This window comes from Lonchura striata, chromosome 4 (assembly GCF_050655825.1).
Source record: "Lonchura striata isolate lonStrDom1 chromosome 4, ASM5065582v1, whole genome shotgun sequence".
NCBI lineage: Eukaryota > Metazoa > Chordata > Aves > Passeriformes > Estrildidae > Lonchura > Lonchura striata.
In genome coordinates this window covers 6,557,871-6,582,088 of record NC_140706.1, presented here as the reverse complement: position 1 = coordinate 6,582,088, position 24,218 = coordinate 6,557,871, and the positions used below count along the sequence as shown (strand labels likewise).

Below are 24,218 nucleotides of genomic sequence, written 5' to 3'. Positions count from 1 at the left end.
ACTGCCTCTGGAGTGAGAAATGAGACACTCACAGGTTTGACTCAAAAGAGGTAGAGGTGCTGAGCTTGACCTTGAAATCCCTGGTCCACTCCAGGTACTCCAAAATTTCATCTTGCTAATTAAAATTTGGCTTCTAGTGCATTTATAGCATTTGGCTCTAGAGGTGAACAGATTAAAAAACTGTCCTTTTTCACTAAAACCCAGAAACATTTCCCAAATCATTAAAATTAATGCCTCTGCTTGAGTCACAGAACTCACACAAAATATCAGACCAAGCTGTGGCACACAGGTAACTTTACTGTATTTTCTGTTTGCCCTGCCAGCACGCACTCCTGATGTGTGCTAACAAACACACACCCACACAGAGCCACACTTCCCTTCAGAACACAGAACTCTAAAACACATTAAGACAATTCCAGGCTTTTATTCTGGTTTTTCTGCAACTTTTATTACAAAGCCACAGACACACTTGCCATTCTGTCTCCTTTGATGTGTTCAGCTATTGTATTTTTCACCAAATGAAAACCACAGAACACTTTTTATCTTCAATGTCTGATAAGTTTTCAGTTCGAAAGGGGCCGACCACAGAAAGATTGTCCATACAAACTTAAAAAATGCCATGCATGTTGGTAGGCAAAGCCATGTTTGATCTGTAATGCAAATAAAATTAACAAAGATAGTGAGTTTTAAGGCTAAAATTCCTTTGATCTTTGAAGCTCCATGATTTTAAAAGTACAACTGCCTTCTGTATCACAGCCTGGCATGTACATCTATATGCCTATATGCATATGTATACAAGTACATAAAACAAAAAATCTTCTCTGTTCAACATAGGGTCAGTTACTACAAAGAAGACAATGGTTTTCTTTGAACACCCTCTATTTAGGAATGAAGATGCATCCAAATCTTTTCCCACTGAATAAAAACACATTCATATATGTGTGGCCTGGTTGAATTTATTTAAACTATGGAAGACTTTGCAATATATGCAAGGCACAATCAAGCCCTAAAATTCAGTGGCATGCAGTAGGGCTTGGGACAGAGTGACTCAGAAAAGGTTTTAGAGGTACGTTATGAAGGAAAAATAATTCCTCAAAAATATGAAATCCACCCAGGCACAGCAAGCCAGTGCAAGGCCCAGACAAAAACCACAGCCCCTCCTAAACAGGGCATGTGATGGTATTTCCCTGGGAGGAAATCTCACACCATTTCTGGTGGTCAAGGTGGAGCAGATAGCCAAGGCAGGATGAAATCCCCACACTTTCTGCAAATCAAAACCTTTGTAGCATCTCTCATGGTGCATCCAAAACCAGAGCTGCCTTCTCAGTGCCACAGCCAAGAGCTGCAGCTGCCCTGTGCTGATGCATCGTCCACGTGGGGCAGTTTAATGCAACGTTTGCTCTGTCGGCAGCACTAGAGATTTATCTTTGAAGGGCAGGAAGAAGCCACTCCTTCCACTTGAGCCATCTGAAAAAATGTGAAGTTTTTGCCTGCATGGTACAGCACGAGGGAGCTGGGGCACAAAGGGCAGAAGGCACTGGTGGAGAGTGCTACACACAGCCTGGAATTCTGTGCCATATGGTAAATACAGGAGTGCTTCTCTTAACCCACCAACCCCCTCTGAGGCTCAGAGACAGAGCTGCCACTTGAACTGGAGCCATTAGAAAATCCCTCAGGGTTTGCTTAGGGCTGAACCCCACAAACCCAGCGCTCACCTCCACCTCTGAAGCTGGTGTCAGTGCTGCTCACACACCACGGCTCAGAAGTGTCTCCTTGCTACAAGACTGGCCCAGAGAGCAGAGAAGGGCCATGGGATCCCAGGGGAATTCTGCCCTTCTCCATGCCCCTGATGCTGCTGGAGTGTGCAGGAGTTTGGGACATACTACAGTGCAGCAAGTAGCTTCCCACAGGCACGAGATATGAGATGTACTCTTTAGTATCTCTCATGGAACCATTCACTTAACTGTCTTGTTGAAATAAAGGAAATGCCCTTAGTGTATAGAGGCTTTTTTATTTATTTTTTAAAATTAATGACTCACTATACTTCAGCCATTAAGAACTCCTGCCTAAATCATGCCTTATATCAGTGCTCACACTTAAGCTGCTCTCAGCCCTCCCTGAAGCTGAGAGGATGCATATAAAGATATCCTTAATCTAAATTTTAGGGATTTCATAAATTTGTGTCGAACCCTCCTGCTGAAAAAATACTAGTTATCAATGGGCTGCTTTATTACAACCTCTGCAGGAGGACCATAATGAAGGATGGTCTTCCTCTAGGGGTTATTACATGGATAACCTACTCCAAAGGCAAGAAAGGGACTTTTTGGACAGAATGTATTGGTGAAGAAAGCAGGAGATGACGTGTTTCACTGAATCGGGGCCCCATCTCGCAGCACCACGGCTGAGCAAACAGGGAACTGTTTGGTTTGCTGGTGATTCAAACAAACCACCAGAAAAAATCACTGCGGGTCAAAACAGAACAAACATCTCCACAAATGTTCAGAGAAAAGCAAAGCCTAAAGCACAGCTTTGTTTCAAATTAAATAAAGTGTTTCACTTCTAAATGGAGCAGCTGGTTTGGTGACAATCTCTTTCATGGAACAGGCTTGAGAAGGAAGTAAATCCAAACTTAAAAATTAGCATGTTTCAAAATTTCTTATTTTCTCTTTTTTTTTAACCATCAAACTCTAAATGGAAAGAATAGAAACAGTTGCATCATTGATGAACCTGCCTTCCCCAAAGAAAATGTTGGCCCCTGAAGAGCTGGGTGCCTCTCTGTGGTGTGCAGCAAAAGAGAGGTTCAAGCCCCTCTGAAGGGGAGCAGCTCCTGTGTTCTCTCCTCACTGTGCCCAGCTCACCCTCCACTGGCTCCCAAAGCAGCTGTAGTTACAAATTAAGTGTTTCACCTACATTTCATGATTTCCCCTTCCAAGCACCCTGAGGCCAAAGTTCTTTCTACAGCCTCACAAATTGTTGTGCTTTGATTTACAAAATTTTCTTTAAAAAACCCAAGCCAACAAACCACTCCAGGTCTGGGCTTAAAAAACTAATGAATCATTCTCCCCATACCCCCCAGAAATGCACAGTGAAACAGTTTTCCCTGTGAGAGAAGAGCTCTGCTGCTGAAGAAGGCTGGGGTCCATGAGAAGTGATCTGCCACTGCAGACCCCCACAGTCAGAACACAGACAGTGGAAAAGGTCAGTTTCTGATGGACAGGATGGCACCAGCAGCACCTGGGGTGGCAGGAGATGACACCTGGCTAGTGTGAAAAGGCATAGAGACAGCTGGCCTCCAGGTTAGGAGAAGCACAGTCGGTCACAAGCTACATCAAGTGTGTTCTGAGCATGGCATCTACAGAACCTGAAAAAAAAAAATCTTTATTTTCTTTGATCAAAAATACATATAGAAATGCCTGTTTTGAGGAAAATATCATACATTTTTTTTGTTTAACAAAATAAATTAAATATACATGACTTCTGTTTAAACTCTATATAGAATTACAAAGGTTTTATATTTTGCAATTGGATTCATTTCCAGTCCATATAGGTATTTAATATGGTCCTTATTTATTTTCTCTTCTTTCTGTTTTTACTGTTGCTTGAACTGCAATGTTTTATCACTTACGAAGTGATATCTGAGGGGAGGGGACACCACACACAACCTAGGTGGATATTTCTCAAATGCAATTTTTTCCTACAAGATTATTTCACTCTCTTTGCTTCTTACTATTTTTTCTAATGCTTTCACATATTTTGCATTGATGCAGAAAATCCAGTAGCTTGTCACTCTAAGCCATCAGAGAAGGACAGTGTGTTTTGCTTTCGTCACCATCAGCAGTTCAAATATTATTAATATTATTATTATTATTTCTTAAATATAAATATAAAGATGTTCTGTACAATGTTCCTCTTTCCTTCTTTCCTTTTTCCTGGCAGTGGCACTGAGTCCTACGACCAGAGGAGCGGAGCTGATCTGCAGAACATCCCATGAGAAACAAGATGCCTTCACCTTGCAGAAACTGAACCAACCAGCTTGGTTAGCTGATTGTGCTGACCACAACTGAGAAGCACATGGCATTTCACCTCGTGAACAGAAATTGTTTTTTTCAGACCCTCTTGTGTTATTTGCTTTCCCTGGAAGAGATGAATGGGTTATGCCTCCTGGTGCTTTGGCACTAAACCTCAGGTACATTAGAGCTTGAGTCACTCAGAGCAGGAGAGGTCTGGGGGTTTCCCACCAAACAAGTGATGCCCAGCAGGCATCCGTGCCCAGCCAGAAAAGTACCACACACACCTCCTGCTCTACCTGCTCCCTTCAGTAACACAAGGAAGGAGGTGGTGGTTCACATCCCTGTGTCCCATCTCACTTGTTGCCACTTTAATTAAAATATCCAGGAAGGCTCTGCTGCTGGAGACAGCTGCCTCTCTGCTGTGCATTGGAGTTCCTTCATTATTCCTCGGCTACATCCTGATTGCAATAATTAAAAAAAAAAAAATCTCTTTTCTCTCTGTGTCTTTCTCTATTATATATATATTTATATAGATAGATATAGATATATACACATATATATATACACACATACACACACGCATATACAATTATATATATATGTATATATATATATTTAAAATTACATATATAACCTTTTCTGTCTGCTTTGCCTGTTGCTGGCAGTGCTGAGCTGACTCGGAGCAGTCTCTGCTGAGGTACCACGAGGAAAAGCCCAAACGAGCCACTGTACACGGGGCCAACCCTTAGCACTGGTACTGGATGTGCTGGTGCTGGTGGACTTTGCCTTCCACGTGCGAGTGGGTGTGGGTGTGGATGTCCGTGTAAATCTTTGGGTACATTTTGGAGGCCATGGCAGGGGCCAGGGCGGGCCCCTGGGACAGTAAATGCTGCTGCTGGGCCACGTACTCCTCGTAGTTTATGGAGGAGATGCAGTCTTTGTCGGGGAGCTGGGAGACGCAGATCCGGTCGCGGGGCGGCGGGCGGTGCACGGGGGCAGCGGCCGGGGGCGAGCAGGGCTTCTTCTTGGACTGGCACAGCCACAGCAGGATGGTCCCGAAGATGAAGACGGCTCCGGCTGGGATGCCGATGATCACGGGCCAGGGCAGGCTGCTGGCCGAGGAAGGGGGCACAGGTGCGCTGGGAGGCTTGGGATCTGGGCATGGCGGCGGGGGAGAGACAGAAAGAGTTAATTACATGCAGGCAAAGTGGATTCGAAACAGATGTCACACTTGGGCTGGCTGTTGTACAGACTGTCTGGCAACTCTGCCAGACCAAGAAACGAGGGGGAAATCAAGCCAGCACATGGTGTTTGGTAACTGCTTTGCTTTTCAGTGCTCCTGGAAGGACAAGCAACTCATTTTCTCTGGTTTCGGGGTCAGGAGGGGAATCTTTGGGGGATTTTATAACTCTCTTATCCAAGCTTTAATGCATGCACACTAGAGCCAGCCTGAGAGAGTTTCCTAACCCTCTCACTCTGTGACAGAATGGGCTTTGCTGCTAACTGAAGGACACAGCACAGGACATGTTAGTAAAACTCATTGTCACCAGCCCAGGAGGCACAATCAGGTTGCCACAGAGCTGCAGCATGCTGCCCACCAACCTCTGCCAGGTGTAACTCTGCCTGCAAGGGCTTCAGACACTCTCTGGAAATCCTGTCTAGCAATCCTGGAGCTACCCAGCAGTGTTCCACCACGGCAGGGAGAATGAATGTGGGGTTTTGGAGGTGTTGTCTTGACTTTCTTATGTGGTTGAGAGGAAGGCTGAAGGATGGGAAAAATGTAGGGGAGCTGGTGGCCCCTCCTTGGTTCCCAAGCCATGGAGAACTGAAACTTCTTTCAGCATTGAAATGTGTCCCCAGCTTCCTACCCCAAATGGGCTCCACCAGTCTCTTTAGAGCTGCTGCTGACTTTTCAAGGGCAGTAAATTTAGCTACTGGAGGAGATAAGATGCTTTAGACATCATCTTTCACAACTACCTCCTCCTTTATCTCTCTGCAGTTGGCAGTCAGTGTCTATTCCTGGATAGCCACTTGAGTTTTTCAGCCTGATCTCCTGATTTATAGACCCAAAAGGAGTCCTGGGGTAGGATTCTAGCTGTGAAAATCCTTGTCTAGATAGCTACCAGCTGGAATATCAAATGCCCTGAAACATACCTAGGCACAGAATTCAGCTTGCAGGGAGACACCCAGAAAACCTCCAAAACCACAGGCTGTCTTAATCAATCAGTATGTTATATTCAAACACCTATCACTTAACTTTCAAGCTAAACTTTTTTAAGACACTAATGTCTTTTTCTCTCCTTGACAAATAATCCTATGGGTAGTTTGAAATGTTAAATATATAACATGTGGTCTCTTTGAAGTTAGGAGGACCTATACTTTGACCTCAATAGATGAAATTTTGATTCACCAGCTCTGGAAATTACAGGATAATTTAGGCTGGAAGGCAAGTCTGGTCCAGCCTCCTGTTAAAAACATGACATGATCAGAGAGTTGACCCATCAGCTGACCATGAAAACAGAAGTCTTCATGCTGGTTGGCAGAAATCCTATGCTGGGCTGAAAAGAAAGTGTTTTGATATTCATCCATGTTCCTCAGAGCTGTCAATGTCAAATCTGGTAGATTTACAAGCAGAATGGTCTTTTTTTAACTCATGGCTTTACAACCACATCTTTGCATCTTAGGGCAAGCTGGGTTCTCCTTTTCCATCACTGCCAATATCAACAGCCCTGCAGGCTCTGGTTCTGGCATAAGGCCTCACTGCAGTCCCATTTAAATCCATGGAAAGTCTCCCCCTGATTTCAATGGGAGCTGGATCAGACTCTCATCGCTCAGAAACTCCCAGAGGCTTTGAGTTATATCCCACCCATGCTGCTTTTTCATTTTATTTACAGTTAGAGTATAGTCCTTAATGTTTATCAGGGTAGAACTGCAATAGGCAGAAGACAAAGGAGCAAATGACCAGGCAAGGATGGTGGGTCTCAAACACAAATGATAAGAGTCTCTGCTGGATGTGGCCACCAGCTCTGAGTTCTGGGGAGGGAAGGCAGCAGCTGTGTACAGGGGCCCCAGGGGACCATTGGATAAAAATTTAACTAATCAATCATTCTGGTTTTCACACTCATTCATTTCATTTCTTTGTTACCCAGACAGTTTTTATCCTTCCCTCATTTTATGGGCCTGTGTCATTATTTCCTTTTACCAGTAAAAGCAATATAAATAAGGGCAAGAGAAAGGAGGAATTTTAGGGAATGAGGTTGCAAACTGTGCTGATATTCAGTTCCCCTCTCCCATCCTGCAGCCTGTCATGAAGTGATTTAGTATCTGCAACTGTAGTATCTTTTCCCAGCTTGCTCCTCTCTCATACAGGAGTAGGTAATTCCATGTATATCACCTGGATGACTGAGAGGGGCCTCAACAATGTCTGTAAGTATCTGCAGGGAGGTGTCAGAGCATGGGCCAGGCTCTGCTCCATGATGCTGAGCAATAAGAGACAAAGAAAGGGCAAAAACTGATGCCCATGAAGTTCTACCTGAACATGAGGAAGAACTCTTTTACTGTGCAGTGAACAGTGAGCACTGAACAGATTGCCCAGATAGGGTGTGGAGTCTCCCTCACTGGAGATATTCCAGAACCATCCTGACACAACCCTGTGCCACATGCTCTGGATTGACTCTGCTTGAGCAGGGAAGTTGGACCAGATGACCAACAGTAGTCCCTTCCAAGCCAACCCATTCTGTAATTCTGTAGTTATTCCCCACAAAGGGAAAAAAGGAAATAACATCAACAGGATTTCAACAGGGACTGATTTAAATCAGGGCTGATTCAGTACCCCATTCATTCTTATCAGAACTGGGCTAGCCTAAATCAGCACAGAGGGCCAGGGAGCCAATGGGCAACAGTTGAATTAATAAATTCCATGCCACGGATGACTGATAACAGAGGGGGGAAACATCACAACTCACCTGGCAGGACTGTGAGAAAAGCACTCCGGAAGCTGTAGCCCATGGTGTTTGCCCCGAGGCAAATGTACATCCCTGCATCCTCCTCCTTGGCTCGAGTGATCATCAGTTTGTTCAGGTAGGAACCGTCTGGGCGGGACCAGACCTCCCCCGTGGGCAGCACGACGAACTTCTGCCCCCCGACATCGATGGTGGAGTTGTACTTGCTCTCCGTGCCGTACTCCACCCTCTTCAGCCACTGGATGACGGGTTTGACGTCGCTGCGCACTTTGCACTGGAAGGATGTGGTCCCACCGTAGTCCACTGTGGTGTTGACGGGGTGTGTCCCTGTCAGGATGGGCTTGGACCTCGTCCTCTCTGCACAGAAACACAGGGAGCTCATGGGCAAAGGTGTTTGCTAACCTCAGTAGCTTGCAGTTGCAGAAACATAGGGAAAATGTGTAGGAGGGATGCAAAATCACAGTCTAGTCCAACTCCCTGCCCCAAGGCACGCTGAGATTTCTGCAGACCTCTCCTGATGCACATTTTTCCAGCCTCTTGCCAAAGCCCCCAATAGTAGATGCTCTCCAGTCTCTCCAAACAACTCCTCCATTGTCTGAGGCTTTAACAAGTCTGTTCTCATGCTCAACTTGAATCTTCCTGTTTATAACAAGGAAGTTGTTTTCTACCTGCAGCAGACCTGGAGAAAAGGATGATTTTCCTCTGAGCCCTTATATTTTGAAAGAGGTTCACAAGACCATCCTTTCCAGCATGATCATAAGTCTAAGGTTGTGTCAACACCACATAAAGTGAAAGGAAATATGTATGCCTCAATCTGAGGAATGTTTGGATCTTTTTTAGTGTTAGGATCAGATAAATCAGTCACAGTTTCCAGGCAAGGAGGTACTGCAAACCTCTGTCCTAGGCACAGGAGAAATTATGGTATCACTGTGGGTGGTAACTGCTGGCAATCATCAACTCCTTTTGATGGCAAACACTGTTGGATTGAGCATGCAACAAAACAGCTCCCACCAGCACTGGCTTTAGAGTGAAAGGAAGGAACAATGGACCCTCTTTCAAAAACTCGAGATACTTTCAATATTGAGGGCTCTAAAGATGTGCTTAGGAAACAAAAATACCACAGTAGTCTCTGTAGGCTTTGCCTTTGGACCGTGAGCAGCAATCACAGCCGGGGAGACTGAGATTCAGATAAGCAGGACTTAGGAGTGGAGGCTCAGGGGGGAGGAAAAAAAAGGAGGAAATTGAATAAAACCTGTAATGCTCCACAGAATGATGTTAAAAATAGAAAGATGTCTGAAAACTGCTTAATGCCCTTATCTCCTTGACTCTGGTTCCAGCTTTGGTTACTGTTTTCACTCCTAGCCAGCAAAAGCTAATGAAAACAAAGGTTACATACATCTTTAAGTTGATAAAAACCAAGATAAACAGGGACACAGAAAGGGGTTTGTTCCTGGTGCTGTCTGGTTTTGATGAAGTGAAAATGCCACAGCTGCCATTAGGATGGGGCTTGATTCATTTCCCTGCCTCTGCTCCTGGTTTTAGTGTAAACACATGTTTTTACTGTCTCCACACAGCTGCATCTTTATCAATCCCAGATGTCCAGCAGGTTTGTGCCTTCAGAGCCCAACAGAGCTTCCCACATGTGCTTTTAATTCCTGTGATTCTAGGGAAAGGACTTATCAAAGAACAGATCTTTACCTTTAAGAACAATCTTTCTCACTGGGATAAACTTTCTCATGCTAAAATGTATGCACAGACAAACAACATGCTTTCCAAGGGGCTGGAAATAGCTCTCCATGCCCCTGCTCCTCATTAATGAAGGCTATTCAATCTTCCCTCCACTCAGCTCATCTTCTCTTTCTTGAGTTGGCTACTCTGTAATCATTTCCATGACAACTTATGATGATGTCATTGGCAAAGCACAATGATTTAAGAATAAGAGCTCTTCTCTGGTAAACCTAGGAAGAATTTGAGTATAATTATCCTCAGCAATAATAGGGGAAACAGAAGATTAGAGAGCAAGACTCAGAATAGCTATCTAGTAAGAAGAACAATTTACCTTGCCACAATGAAGGGTAATCCCCCACAGCTCATCTTCTGAGGACTGAATCTTTAAAGCTATGTAGGCATCTAAAGATACAGACAGGATCCTTGCAGATTTTTTTAAGGTTTGGTTTGGGTTTTTTTGGTAATTCATTTCTACCTGCCTGGACCTTCAGATGGCCAAACATTTTTTAGAATCTGGCCCTAAACCTTGTCTGGCTAGTCATTCTAATAATGAGATTTCTTGGTTTTCAAGTTTCCCTTGAGAAACTTCTCGACTCAATTTCAAATTGACTGGTTTCACCCATTCTGACATACTAATCCTAGACATTTCACCCCCTCTCCCATGGTACTTGAAAGGACTTTCTCTGTTAGCTCTCTGTCCTTAAAATGATTCTCTTGTGGAAGATTGAGCTGGGCATGACTTTCACCATGCAGTTGCCTGTGGAGGTGATTATTTCCCAAGTACCTGTCCTCATTTCAGCTCCTAAATTGTCTTCTTGCTACTCTGTCTTGCCCAGGTCTCAGGCTCATTCTAGAGTTTCAGCAGTGTTTTTCCTAATGTTTTTAGCACTTCCCCATTTCCATGTCCAGCCATCAACGCTGCACCCTTGCCACCCCACACTGTCCTGACTGAGCCAGCCCCTTCTCCAAGGCCCCTCTCTGCTCTCCCTCCCGGAGCCGCACTTACGGATCACTTCGACTTTGTACGTTGCGTTGATTTCTCCAACTTTGTTGAACACCCGGCAGGTGTACTTCCCGCTGTCCTCTGGCTTCAGGTTCTTCAGGTTCAACGTCCACTTCTTCTTCTTGTTCTCCCCAATCTCCTGGGGAGTGAGGGGCTTGTTGTCCTTCAGCCACGTGATGTCAGGCCTGGGGTTGCCGCTGGCCACGCACTTGAGGCGGATGGAGCTGCCCACGGGCCGGGCGATCACTCTCCGCCTCATCTTGGCAGGCTGGGTGAACCTGGGCCGGGCTGCAAAAGGCATCAGAATGGACTGTGGTGAACACAGGACATGAGCAGAGAAGGAAACTTTTTAAGGTTTTGGTCAGATTTGCTTGAGAGGCAGCCCCATACATACCAGTGTATCACTCTCCCTCATATCAGCTCAAACTGTTTTCCTTAGAAGGGATTCACCACCCAGCCCAATGCATTTGAATGTCAGTTGGACCGCTCTGGCCACTGCATTAGCCTTCTGCATAGCACAGTCCCAGAATTTCTGTGTCTGTAAGGCAATTGCACCAGACCATCTCACAAAATAATACCAAAATCACGCTATTGCAGCTGAAGGCAAAATGCGGCCCCATAATCACACTATAATTGTTACCATATTCCACAAACTCCTTGGCCAAGACCAAAGGAAAAAACTCAGATTCCTGTCACGCTGACCATTTTCTCAATTTTTTGCTTGTTACATGAAGCTTAATTTCCTGAAGATGTTTTGCCTCTTGGTTCTCAGTGGCTTTAAAGGGACTTAAGAAGAGTCAGCATCTTTTACATACATAGGAAAGTCTTAGAAGTGTGACAGACTTTTGTACATTGGTTTGAACTCAAATCTGTGCTATTCATTCAGCTCCAATTTACAAAACATTCATGTTGAATGGTCCAAAGAAGTGAACAAAAAAATGGAAAGACCCAAAAAACTTTATGAGCTTGTTATTGGAGGATACCCGTGCCAGTCCATCCCAAAACTCGGGAATCCGAAGCAATAGCTGCTGGTGGATAGAAGCGTGGGTCATCTTGTCTTAGCAAAGAAATCACCAGTATTTCTTAGAGTACAGAGACAAGAAACTTAAGAGAAATGCAAGGCCCTCACCTGGCAAAATCTGAAATTTAATGAAGAATTTAAAAGTAATAATAAATTTCTCACACTTACTTTAACTATGCCAGTCCAGGGGCACTTCTAACTAAGTCTATCATAGAACTGTAAAAGTTGGAAAAAACCTCTAGGATTATTGAGTTCAACCATTAATCTAACACTGCCAGCTCCACCACTAAACCATGTCCCTAAGCAGCACATCTACATGCTTTTTAAGCATTTCTAGGGATTCCCTGGCTAGCTACAGGATGGCCTAGTGGAACTTCCTACTTGACAGCCAGCCTTGCTGCCCAGGGCTGAGGGCCAGAAGCTCTGGGATGTGCATTATAGTGGAGCTTTCCTGAATGGAAGAGACTGGTCTGCAGCTTCCTATCTCCAAGCACTGGGGAATGGTAGCCATTGCCCTCTGAGGTTTGTGAGCACACCCCTTAGCCCTCACGCCCCTGCAGCCTTGGCCAGCATCGCTCCCTGTGGAAGAGGACACCCTCTGGCATAACCCTCTCCACAGAGTTCTTTTCTGCAGGGGGAACCATCTGTCTCCACAGCCTTCCCTTGCCCCCCTTGGCTGTCCTTTTGGGTCCCAGCCATTTCATGTTATTTCAAACTCCTGCTCAGAAATGCTTTGCTCTCCATGCAGAGGCTTTCATGTGTAATCCAAAGAACCGGAGTAACTCCGGCACTGGAAGTCTTTGCCGTGACAGCTGAGCAGCAAGTGTGACATACTGACCCCTCCACAGGTCGTGATGCCTGCATTGCTGGGCTCTTGGGGGTCTGCTGCAGGAGCCCCCCCACAGCAGACACAATCCCCCTCCCTGACACTGAGAGCCCTGTCAGAGCTGCACACTGTGGGCAACGACATCCCAAATCTTCATCTGAGCCAAGGGAGAAGTGCTGATAAGGGCTGTCACTGTGGAAATTCAGAAAATGTCTGCAAGGCTCATGGAGAGGTCAGGAATCAGCCATGCAATGGGTCTGAACAGTTACTCTGTAATATGGCAGTAATTTACTCTGAGGCTGGGAACTCCAGGTCTAAGTAGAGGAGAGATCCTCATGGACAGGATTCCTGAGCTGGGACTAACATACCAAAGGGCAAGTTGGAGGCAGGACAGTCACACTTCCCCAGCAGATTGAAAGTCAAGTTAATGACTGAACTCTCAGAAGGACTTGCTGGCATCCCTGTTCAGTAAGGGCATTTTAAGACAGAAACTCTTTCCACCCAAAAAAAAAAAGGCAGGTCTTTAACATTTCTGGTTTTCCTCCTACTGTGACTCCCATGAGTCTGTGTGGAATTCTGCATTCACTCCTCGCACATGGTTGCCCAAATACATACTAAACTACAGGTAAAGCTACACTCCTTTGGATCTTTCAGCCTTTCTTTCTTTCTCTTTCTGTTTAAAAAAGGTTAAGTGATTATGTGGTCTCAAAAGCTACTCCAGGCTGTGTGCAATATGCTGAAACCAGATCCCATTTACACAGTCCTGAATGTTTCCTTGACAAAAGCCTGAATTGGACAAGTTTAGAAAAGCCAGTTAACAAAAAAAGGAGAAAGAGAGAGAGAGAGAGACACATTAGAGAGAAAAAGAGACCCAGCAAGCACAAAGGAGAAAGAAGAGAAGCAGCACTGTGAGAGACAAGCAGAAAAGGTCTCTTTTGAGTTGATGCTAAATGTCTGTCCCCAAATCTGTTCCATTTACAGAAGTTTTGCTTGTTGGAGTGCCAGCAAAGGCAATTACAAAGTGCCTCTGTATTATTCACATGCTTGTTCTCCTCCACATCACTTGGCATTTGCTTCATAAACATGACCACACATTTGTACAGTATAAATTATGTTCCACTCAAGAGCAAGGGAAAACACAAGTGGATGGGGACAAAGAGACAGTGTCATGTACAGGTTCCTGGCTGAAATGCTGTTTACCATGAAGATTTATTCAAAGCTAATGAAAATTAAATGCAATGGAAGCCTATCAGAACAAAGACCTGTGAAGGAATTCAGTGGTGTCCTCTCCCTGAGGGACATCTTGTGAGGCATGGATCAGTCCCTGAGGCTCCTGTCAGACATTGCTCACACAAAGTGAAGTGATTATCTGAAAAATGTTGTCTGCTGTGATGCACCACCATTACTCCCACATAGTGACAGTCACTACCACTTCCAGCTTTTATGATAATTACAAAAAAAGTGTCACAATAGCTCTCCTCAGAGATACCTCTCTATGGTGGTAGATGGAAAGTAAAGTGTAGCTTTTTTTTTCCACCATGCTTCTCCTCTCACACTTTTCCAAAGGCCCAGAACTGTGAGAACACAAACTGCTTCTTCACCCATCATCCTCCAGAGACCTGCAGACACACACTGACCCTCCCTTCACACCAGCTCACACCAGCAATTTACTGGTGAACAGTGCTGGATGGAAAGGGCTGGGTGGGTGCATGGCTGGCCCCAGGCATTTATCTGCTTGGGGAAAGGGAAAAGGAGACAGGAGGGATGAAAAGAAGAAAAAGCAGAGGTTGAAGAACACTGCAGCACAATGGACTGGTCTAGGGCAGGACAGAGTAACACACAATATGATACAAGATTGTCAATGCCTAATAATTTTAGTAGGGCTTACATCTTTTCTTCATAGTATTATTGTTGTATTGTTGTATTGATCCATCATCCAGCAGCTCTGCCAGAAGCACAATGGTAATCTAAAGTGGATAGATGTCAGCTTTGTATTAGCTGCTGAACCCCTCCTGAAGTACTCCTGACCTGTAGTTTATCTAAGACACTGTTCCTCCAGCTCTGAAATGCTGTCATCCCTCTCCAGAATGAGTGGAGGTTACCTTTCTCTCCCCAAACAAGCTCAGTCTGAAATAAATATGTACTTCAAGTGTAGCCTGAACTAAACCACAGCACACCACATCCCTGTTTGCCAGCTGCTGAAGAAAACTGGTCTCAGCTTAAGTGGTGGGGACCCACACAGCAAAAGCTTGTCAGGTTCCACCCCTACCACTACTGTGAGGTTCTCCCTGGCCACAAATGTGGTACAAAGCCATCACTGTATTATAAAATTAAAGAGAGAGATGTACTGCACGAGCAAAATGAAATGCTAAGTTTCATCCCCTGAGCTCATAAACTCACATCACACTCCTGTCAGTAATGGCCAAAAGCTGTTTGGCATCAGCCTGACAACTTATTGTCCTTCGAGGAGTGCTTGGACCAAACTGGGCCTGCAAGTCTTGCAGTGATTCAGAGCCTGTTCCAGGTGAGATTTTAGCAGTTCCCCAAAGCTCTGCAACAGCTACAAAATCATATCCTGAACAGTCCATGGCTTGGAGAAGCTCAGGCAGGTGTCTGAAAGAGACGGTGATCTTAAAAAATACTCATCTTGGCTTAGTGCTAATTCTCCTGAAGTGAAGTCAGACCTCCCATTTGCCCTTAGTGGGAGCAATGTTATGTTGGCACTGAAGACTTTTGGAAATATTGCTGTAAAAGTCAATATGCTTTTTATAGGGAGTCTATGAAAGCTGTAAGAGCTGCACATGCAAAAGAGAAGTCACTGCCCAGAAAAACAAATACAAGGGAGAACCATGCTGGGGTATATGGCAGGGGGCCCTCGGGCCGACCACAGGCTGCATTTTGCAGGACCCTTGGATGGGATCCATTCACAGCAGCACATTCAGCTGACACTCTGTTTATTGTTTGACCAGATGTAGGGAGAACTCGCTCCAGTCACTCTGCCTTTCCTCTCCTTCAGCAACTGAGAAACAGGAACAGCACTGAACCAAGGGCCGAGGAAAACCACAAAACACACACTGCTCCTTACCCCACTGCTTCCCAGAATGATCTTCATATTCTCCATTGGAGCCTTCAGGCACCTGGCTGTCCTTTCCTGAGCTGGCATCATCTGTGCAGGAAAGGAAAGGGAAGATGTTAAGAAGGTTTCCTGCAGCACAGCAGGATGACAACAGGAGTTTGCATTTCCTGCTGGAGACACCATGCAGCTGCAGCAAACTCAACATACAGTAGGCATCCACATCACTCTGGCCAGTTTAATGAACAATTCCATTTTCTGCTTTATGGGCTTTACGGCAGGCTACCAAATCAATGGGAGTTTAATCAATGTTGCCATTAATAGCTGACAAAAGCCTCTCTGTTTAAGTTTACAGGTCGCTGTTCCCTCGGAGGAGTGATCTGTGGTACCATCTATGCAAATAATGGCATAAATCAAAACTAAAGATAATTAAACCTTGGAAAGATTAAAAAATTAAACCTAGGGAAGACTTATGTGTTCAGTCATAGAGAGCATAAGCAGTATGATTGTGGCCACTAATTCACCCTTCAGCTTCCATACAAAATCTGAAAAGCAAGCAGGTCTGGAGTCAAATGAGCTCTCAAAGGGATACTGAACGCAGATTTATGGCTGGCAAAAACAATATTGATTTGAAAAGCTGCTTGTATTTCTTTTTAATTAAGACCACCCATCCACCTACATCAACACACCACTTTGTCCCTCATCACTCTTGTTGTCTATATCACTACCACACAGCAGCACCAAAATCTCAGCTCTGCCCTGGAGAAATAGAAATCCCTACAAGGTGAAACCCCCATCTCTCCAGCAGCCCCCACCTCAAATTGCCACAGTGATATGGCCACCTGTGAGGTCTCCAGGAGGGCCAAGGGGGCAGGAGAGTTCCCTGAGCCTCCTTTTACAACCTGGGTGATTCTGGCAGCCTCACACAAACACAGCACCCAGATGTGAGAATTTTTCCTCCTCCAGCTTGACCTCCACTGCATGAGTGCTGAGCTCTGAGCAGCCTCGGATAGAGCAATGGCTCACACCAGGAGGGAGGTCACCTGAGGCACTCTGGGCACCCTCACATGATGGTGCAGTAAAATACATTTTCTTCTAAGGTGACATCTATTTTAAAAGGTGGCACAGCCCCAGAGTGCAGCTGGATTTGAAGTAACAATCTCAACCAAGAGCTCCTTAGTTTCTATCTAAAGTGCACTGAGGTGGGTGAAATTTGATTTTCAGAGACAGGCCAGGTGAAGACTGGGAAAAAGTTTGCCTCAATGAGGAACAAAATGGTGTAAAATCCCAAAGAAATAAAGAGGAGTGGAAATATCTAATTTAAGGAAGGAATCCCTCCAAATGTACAACTCCTGAAACTCATAAGAAAAGGGTCTTGTGAGCAAAAGACAATTATTTCTGTAATCTCTGCAACAGAGATAAAAAACTGGTCTCAACTTATATATAAGCACACTCCCTCCAAACGGTACAAATAGTAAAACTTCTTTTTACAGTTGTTTTTTTACAAGTTGGGTTGTTCTTAAGACAGTATTTAGTGGGTAAATTTGTACGCAGTCTTTGAAAGAGAAGAATGTGTCCTTAACCTATCCTCACCCCAGGTTCTGCTATTTTGGAAAACCATCCCATCTCTTCAGCACAGGGCATTACATGCCAACAGATGCTCTGCTCTCATTAGCCCTGTCCCTTAAGCAGAGACTGCAATGCTACATGAGTTTGTCCCCCCTTGACCCTGAGAGATTTTTCTCTTCTTCTTCTGGCTACTTCAGCACAGTTTCTCCTGGAAATGTATGTTTACAGCTATGTACAGCTGTCACTTCCAGGGGAAAAGAAAACTGTGGGCTGCAATGCCGTGCTCAAAGCTCAGCAGTTCCTCCAGATGAGTGCCCCATCCCACCTCCTGCCACCCTCTGTCCATGCCTGGATACCTTGAGCCTTTCCTGGGTGCCACAGTCACCTCCCAGCCCAAACCATGGGCAGCAGGGTGAAATGGCCCACTCAGGAAACACCAGGCTCACACAGAGCCCGAGTGCCATGCACCACCCAGGCTCTGCCTGCAGCCTGTGTTACAGAGGAGGCCAGTGCATCCTGAGCTGCACTTTGCAAGTTTATTTTTGCAACCATGGCAAACCAAAAGCAGGGAATACAAAAATGCACATTATACATGATGGCTTGCATATGACGTTGTCTCCTCTCAGTCAAAATACCAAATTAACTATCTCCTGGCACTTGTACAGTTTTACCCATAAATGTCCATAGTGTCACAAATGAACTCTTGGATGCTGTCTAACAAGAGAACATAGTAAATCCCTCAGCACATTTAGAAAAATATATTGTAATGGAGAGGAAAAATTGCGGTCAGAGATGGGGGGGTTCCTGTCCATTGTTAACTGCTGAATATCATAAAAGTGGTTATGAGATTTAAGTGGCAATATCCTGCCAATTAAACCCTAATCTGCTGAGTTTGGTGTACAAAAAGCAGAGTATCTCCCTTGCCCACTGCCTCATGTTACAGAAAGTCATCCCTGTGCCCTCCTCCTGCGACACACAACCACTGACTGTGGACTCCACACCTCTTGACTTGCTGCCAAGCTTTTGATGTATGGAAAATTGCTCTGAATCCTTTTGATCCTTTGAAGATTCATCCTCAGTTGTTATCCCAACAAATCGCAAACCTGTGGAGTCAACTACCAAACCCAGAAAAAAACTTTTTTGGGGAAAGAGGTCAGGATAATTTATACCACCATGCTGAGCCAATGGAAGAGATGATTTGGTGGACGAGTAAGTGGTATCTCTGGAGGAATAGATGATATGGTGGAGGACTGAAGTAATCAGCCACATTTCAGAATGACTGAAATCAATAACTGCATGCATTTAGACACATTGGTTTAGATATGCTGGAACTTGCTTTGCATGTGTTGGGAACATGGTAACATTAGCAACACTAGCAGAAGTCTTGAGGTGGGGAAATGCCATAAACGTGGAAACTCCCATCCCCAGAGCTGCTCATGGGGTGAGGGATGTTACAGCAGACCCTTCCAGCTGCAATGTGCAGTGAACTGGGCTCCTACTTTCCTTGTATCAGAACAAACTCACACTTGACAGCTGTACCAGAGAGCTGATTCATGACAGCCAGAAACTGGATGGAGCTTATTTGGGGAAGATTCCCGGAAGTCCTCGAGTCTCCAGTTGAACTTAAAAAGTATGAGTGAGGCAGTAGAGCAGCCAGAGATATAAAGTGCTAATCTGTGATGAAACAAAAAAGAAACAAAAACAAAAAACAAAAAAGAGCTGCTTTCTTACTTTGGGGGAGAGATAATTTAGGAACACCCTGAGGATGGAAGGCCCCTGTCTAATCCAGACATCATCAATATTTGACTTCTACCTGCCTCAACCAGTCAGTACTGTGGCTGCATGGAGTTTGTTTCACCCTGCTTTGAAGAACTTTCTTATTTTTTCAATTTTAATATCAAGTTGTGTCCAAGGGTAGACAAACACTTCTATAGTGTTTTACAGGGCTCTGTGATGCTGAAAGCAAAGCTAAATTTCCTGAAAGTTCACAGGCATCTGGTTCAGCCCAAACCTGCAGTCTGAAGCCTGGTTAATAGTGTCAGAGCTGAAGACCTGCTGTTTGCATTTCACTCCAACTGTCACACACACAACTGTCCTGGCAATATTCTTCTTAGACAGAGAGAGGACCTGGGGAAAGAAGCCACATTCAGACATACAGGAGCAGCATACAAAATGGTGAGTTAGTAGCAGAGATCATGAGTCTTAGCTATATTCAAGAAATGACCTAATAAGCTGATTGCTTTATCATGCTCTTGTCAGCTCCCCACTGAGGTGGGCAGCTCGGGGTGATAAGTACATACAGAAAAATCAGGCTGCAGTCAAAGGGCAGCAAGGACCAGCTATGCAGCACTGCCAAATTTGCTGCCAGCAGATTACCATGAGAAGCAGTGCTAAGAAGGATGAACTGCTGAAGTATCCTCCAAGCTCCCTTTCCTGTGACCTCTATTGGAAGGTCATCCTGCACTGGACTTCTTGGACAGTATCACACGCTAAGGATAGCAGCCAGTTGGAATATGAAGTGGAAAACCTGCCTTGAAAAGCAATCACTGACTAATTTTATGTCACGAGTATCTGATGCTAAGAAAACATACACATGATTTAGGTGTTCTTAATGTACAATTTGGCTCCATGGCGTTACAGAGCATGCTGGCCAGTCAAGAAACCTGAAGGGCAAGGTTCCAGTATCGTGTCAGGTGACAGATATGGAGACACGGGACAAGCTCGTGTAGGCCCTTCCCCTCCAAATATTGCACATGGCCATGCAAAACAGGGCCAGGACAGACAGAGGCATCAGCCTACTCTTCAGGAATGTCACCCCAGTGGCATCATCCTCAGCTGTTCTCCAACCATTGCCTCTCCCTTGCCTCGGGATCTCATTCCAAGCTGGCTTTTATGTCTGAGATGCCACAGCATTGAGATGCTGGTGGTGCTAGGGAAGAGTGTGGTGTCCCAAAGCAGGCTGGATTTCTGCAGAAAAGGGATTTCTGTCTGTAACTCCATCAACTGGCAAAGCCCACTGAGGAGCCTATGGGACAAATACTGCCACATCAGTGGGATATGGTTACTGTTTATTACCATAGCAGAATTGTTCCATTCCCTCTTAAAAGTTAAAGCACATGGAAAATTCTGCATAACAATCCATCTCTGAGAGCAACTGATGAGAAATATTCAGATTGTTACTAAGTCAGGATAAAATTTTATTTACCCACAGGCTCTCCATGAAGACTTCATGTTTTAGCCAAAAGGGTATGACTGGTTTTCAGGCCAATACCATGTGCTGAGCATCCAACCACAAGTCAAAACAACAGCCCAATTTTTGGAGCAAAAATCTAGCCATCATATTTCCCCATGATTCACAAAGTTGCTTCAATTTGCTATAATGCAAGGCCTGTCCCTGCTCTGACTTGATGGGACCAGCTTTGGAGTCTTTGATGTCAGAGGCCTTGAAAGCCCCATTTCACAGATGAGCCAGCTTTGCATAAATAAACAAAGTGACCTCTGAACTGGAGCCTGAGACCTGAGCACACTTCAAAGCACTGGGGGAGGCGCTGGGGGGGCAGTGGGGAATGAAGCGATCAGCATCCATCACTAGGGCAGCCCCCACTCCACACCGCTGCTGAACAAGGGGTGTAAATAAAAGGAGGGAGGCAAGTGGGGAGGGAGTGAAATGAGGGGGAAAGTGATGTAATCCAGTCAGCCTTGAACAATTCTAATGAGGCCTTCTCCTTCTCCCATGGATGAATGAAAGAAATCTCTCTGAACTCTGGCTGTACGAGCTGACACTCGCGTTTACCCGGACACATCATATTTGCACATCGTTTTTGCTCCCCAATGTCCTTCACTGCTGCAGAATTCTAGGGATTGATCAAACTCAGGTTGCTTGTGGGACGTGGATCTTGGGACTTTCTAGGAGTTATATAAGAATTTGTTCTGTTGAGCCTAACCAGGAAAACTTAGACCATAAACTTCAAACAGGGAAAGACTGGACTTAATTTTCAGCAGCCTTGAAGGTGCAGTAGATGGTGGATAAACACACCCAAAAGCAAGCGCAATCTTAAAAAGTAGGTCTCTGCAGTTTATCTCAGATGCATTCAGGTTTTCCTGTGATACTTGCTGGAATTTAAAGGGAAACACAAGGCAGGGATCACTATGTAAGTCTTCTGCTATCCCAACTGGTTTATCTGATGCTCAGACGAATGGTCCATGAGGTACATGTGTAGGAAGTCAGCAACAACTTTATCTCTGGGATATTACAGGATCAAGACACTTTCCCCAGATCTCCTTAATGTGGGTACTTTAATTAACACTCCAGGCTTCATTAGAATTGGCTGGTATTAGCACAAACACCCTCTGAGAGCTACCACTGCCAGCTGACTGGCTTTTATTGCTCATCTTGTGATATTTGGGATGTTTCTGGAGGACCTTGAACATGATCTTGACCTTGAAGTCACTACTTTAAAACACAGGGTTTTTTTGTTACTGAATAACAACTCTTAACATCTGTGATTCTGAAGAACTCTGTGCAAATACACTCAAATCTTGGGTAAAGAGGAGCAAAACATTAATTTTCAAGTTTTTGTGATTTTTCAGCTTGTTTTATGCTTTTTGTGAGGCCTGAACTATGACTGCAGGACCCAGGTGAATCCCAAGGGTGACTTGAGATTATTAAGATGCAAAGTCTTCACTTTGACTAATTCAGAATTTTTTTTACCATCATTAAGGTCTAATTTAGCAAGTGTTTACTCTGAACCCTCTTTCCTGCCAGAGGAAGACATGACCAAACTCCAATGATCTCATCCCATTGACACAAACCTGGCATCAATATTAGATACTATTTTGAATGTTTTTTGTAGATCCTTCATTAACCCTCCATCTCACGCTCACCATTCCTTAACCTACCTGTATTAACAGTGTCACCTACTGTATTAACCATGCTGATGTTATGAAAAGACAGGAAGTCTGTTTAGTTTATTTGGAAGAGTTCAGTGAAAGCAAAGGTATCAGGAATATTTGGATAAAAAAGATCTCATGGAGGAAACCCCTCTCCTTGGGTCCAGTCAGAGAAAACCCCTCAAGAGGGGAAAGCAGAAACCCACTCAGAGGAGTGTATAGTCAAGGAACACTCTGCTTTTCTCAAAAAACAAACAAATAAACCAACCTCCTCCCCCCCCAAAAAAAAAAACAAAACACACAAAACAACCAAAACCAACCCCCAATTCCCCTCCCCAAAATAAAAAAATAAAAAAACCCAAAAAACACCACCAAACTACAACCAAAGAACCCACAATAAAACCAACGTGAAGTAAAAGGTTACTGGCAGAGAATTTCCCTCTGTGACAGGCACTGGAGACTTTACTACCTATTGCCTTCAGCTGCAGTTGGGCCAAAAATAACCATTAAAAATGGAATTTCCTGACAATAAAAATAAAAAAGTATGTGTTGGTGGTTTTTTTTTGGTATTTTCAGCTCTGGCCATTTTCATGAGAATTTCCATGCAAAAATTTTCACGGATTGCACTTCAGGCCCAGGGAATCTCTTGCAAGCAGGATGCTTTGCAAAAGCAACATTTGCAGGCCATCTGCCTCCTGAAACACTGGAGAGATTCCACAGACAGCAGACAAAAGCCCTGGCTAGTTAATGAAGAAATGACGCTTCTGTCCAGAGCTGCATCAGTAACTCACATTTCTGAGCTGAGATGATGTGCAGGCCCATTATATTACCTGTCAGTGACAAAGCTCTGAATTGGTGGCTATTGCTGCATCCCACATTTCAACAACAGGTGAACATAATCAGAGATTACAGATTTGAGACTAAGGAAGACAACTCTCTTCCACAGAATGAGAAAAAGGGGGACTATGGGGTAGCACAGACTTATGAAAAGTGGTTTATTTCACAGGCTGGTACCAATCGAGCTCCAACAGCACAGACAAACCAAACCTACTTCCAGTGAGACTTTCAGCAGCCCAGAGAGAATATTTCACTGCTGGCTATAAGCTGCTACTAGCACCTGGACTATATCTTTTACTACCAATTCCTTCTTAATACTGCAGTCTCTGCTGGGAGACCAACATGGACATATCCCTGTTCTGTACTCTTGCATAAAGAATGCCGTGGTTTATTGCTTGGGCTTGATTTAAAAACTTTGGTATGGAAAGGGATCACCTATTTCCTTGGAGAGGTAAATGTGGAGAGGTGGAACTTCAGAAAAATGGGGTATTTTAAAGGTATAAAGGGATATATACATAAAAACCTGAGATAAAAAATGAAAGCCTTTAAATTGAACATATGTGAAAGCTTCCCAAGAGGGGCATCTGCTTGACTATGGAATAGTCACTTGGTAGAAGAGAAAGAAGCTCTATTTCACAAAATCATAGGATGATTGATTCCAGCTACAAACCTAACACTGCCAAGTCCCTCTAAACCATGTCCCTAAGGGCCACATCCACATGTCTTTTAAATATCTCCAGGGATGGTGATTCAACCACCTCCCTGGGCAGCTTGTTCCAATGCCTGACAAACCTTTCCATGAAGAAATATCTCCTAATACCCAATCTAAACCTCCCCTTGTTACCTGGAAGAAGAGCCCCATCTGGCTACATCCTCCTGTCAGGGGGGTTGTAGAGACCAAGAAGGTCATCCCTGAGCCTCCTTTTGTCCAGTTTAAACACCCCCAGCTCCCTCAGCTGCTCCTCATTGAGACGTACTCCAAACACTTCCCCAGCTCTGTTGCCCTTCTCTGGACATGTTCCAGCCCCTCAATGTCCTTCCTGCAGTGATGGGGCCAAAAATGGACACAGAGATGTGGCCTCACCAGTGTCCAGCACATGGAGACAATCAGTGCTCTGGTCCTGCTGGCCACACCATTGCTGACCCAGGCCAGGATCCCACTGGTCTTCTTGGCCACCAGGGCACATACTGGATCATGCTCAGCTGGCTCTCAGCCAACACCCCCAGCTCCTTTTCTGCCAGGCAGATTTCCAGCCTCAAACTTTAGAACATGCAAAATTATAATGATCTAGGTATGGC

General features: G+C 44.7%; 1 protein-coding gene across 6 annotated transcripts in view; it reads right to left on the bottom strand.

The window, feature by feature from the left end:
• Window positions 1-408: 408 nt before the first annotated feature.
• FGFRL1 (fibroblast growth factor receptor like 1) overlaps window positions 409-24,218 on the bottom strand; it is a 206,199-nt gene continuing 182,389 nt past the window's right edge. For all 6 annotated transcript variants that reach the window (XM_085577523.1, XM_085577521.1, XM_021535703.3 and 3 more), the window contains 4 exons: window positions 15,636-15,716; window positions 10,707-10,991; window positions 7,976-8,329; window positions 409-5,165 (listed from right to left, as the gene is read on the bottom strand). In XM_085577523.1, coding sequence (XP_085433649.1) covers window positions 4,756-5,165; window positions 7,976-8,329; window positions 10,707-10,991; window positions 15,636-15,716 — 1,130 coding nt within the window. In that variant the 3' untranslated portion in view covers window positions 409-4,755. The remainder of the gene's footprint in view (window positions 5,166-7,975; window positions 8,330-10,706; window positions 10,992-15,635; window positions 15,717-24,218) is intronic.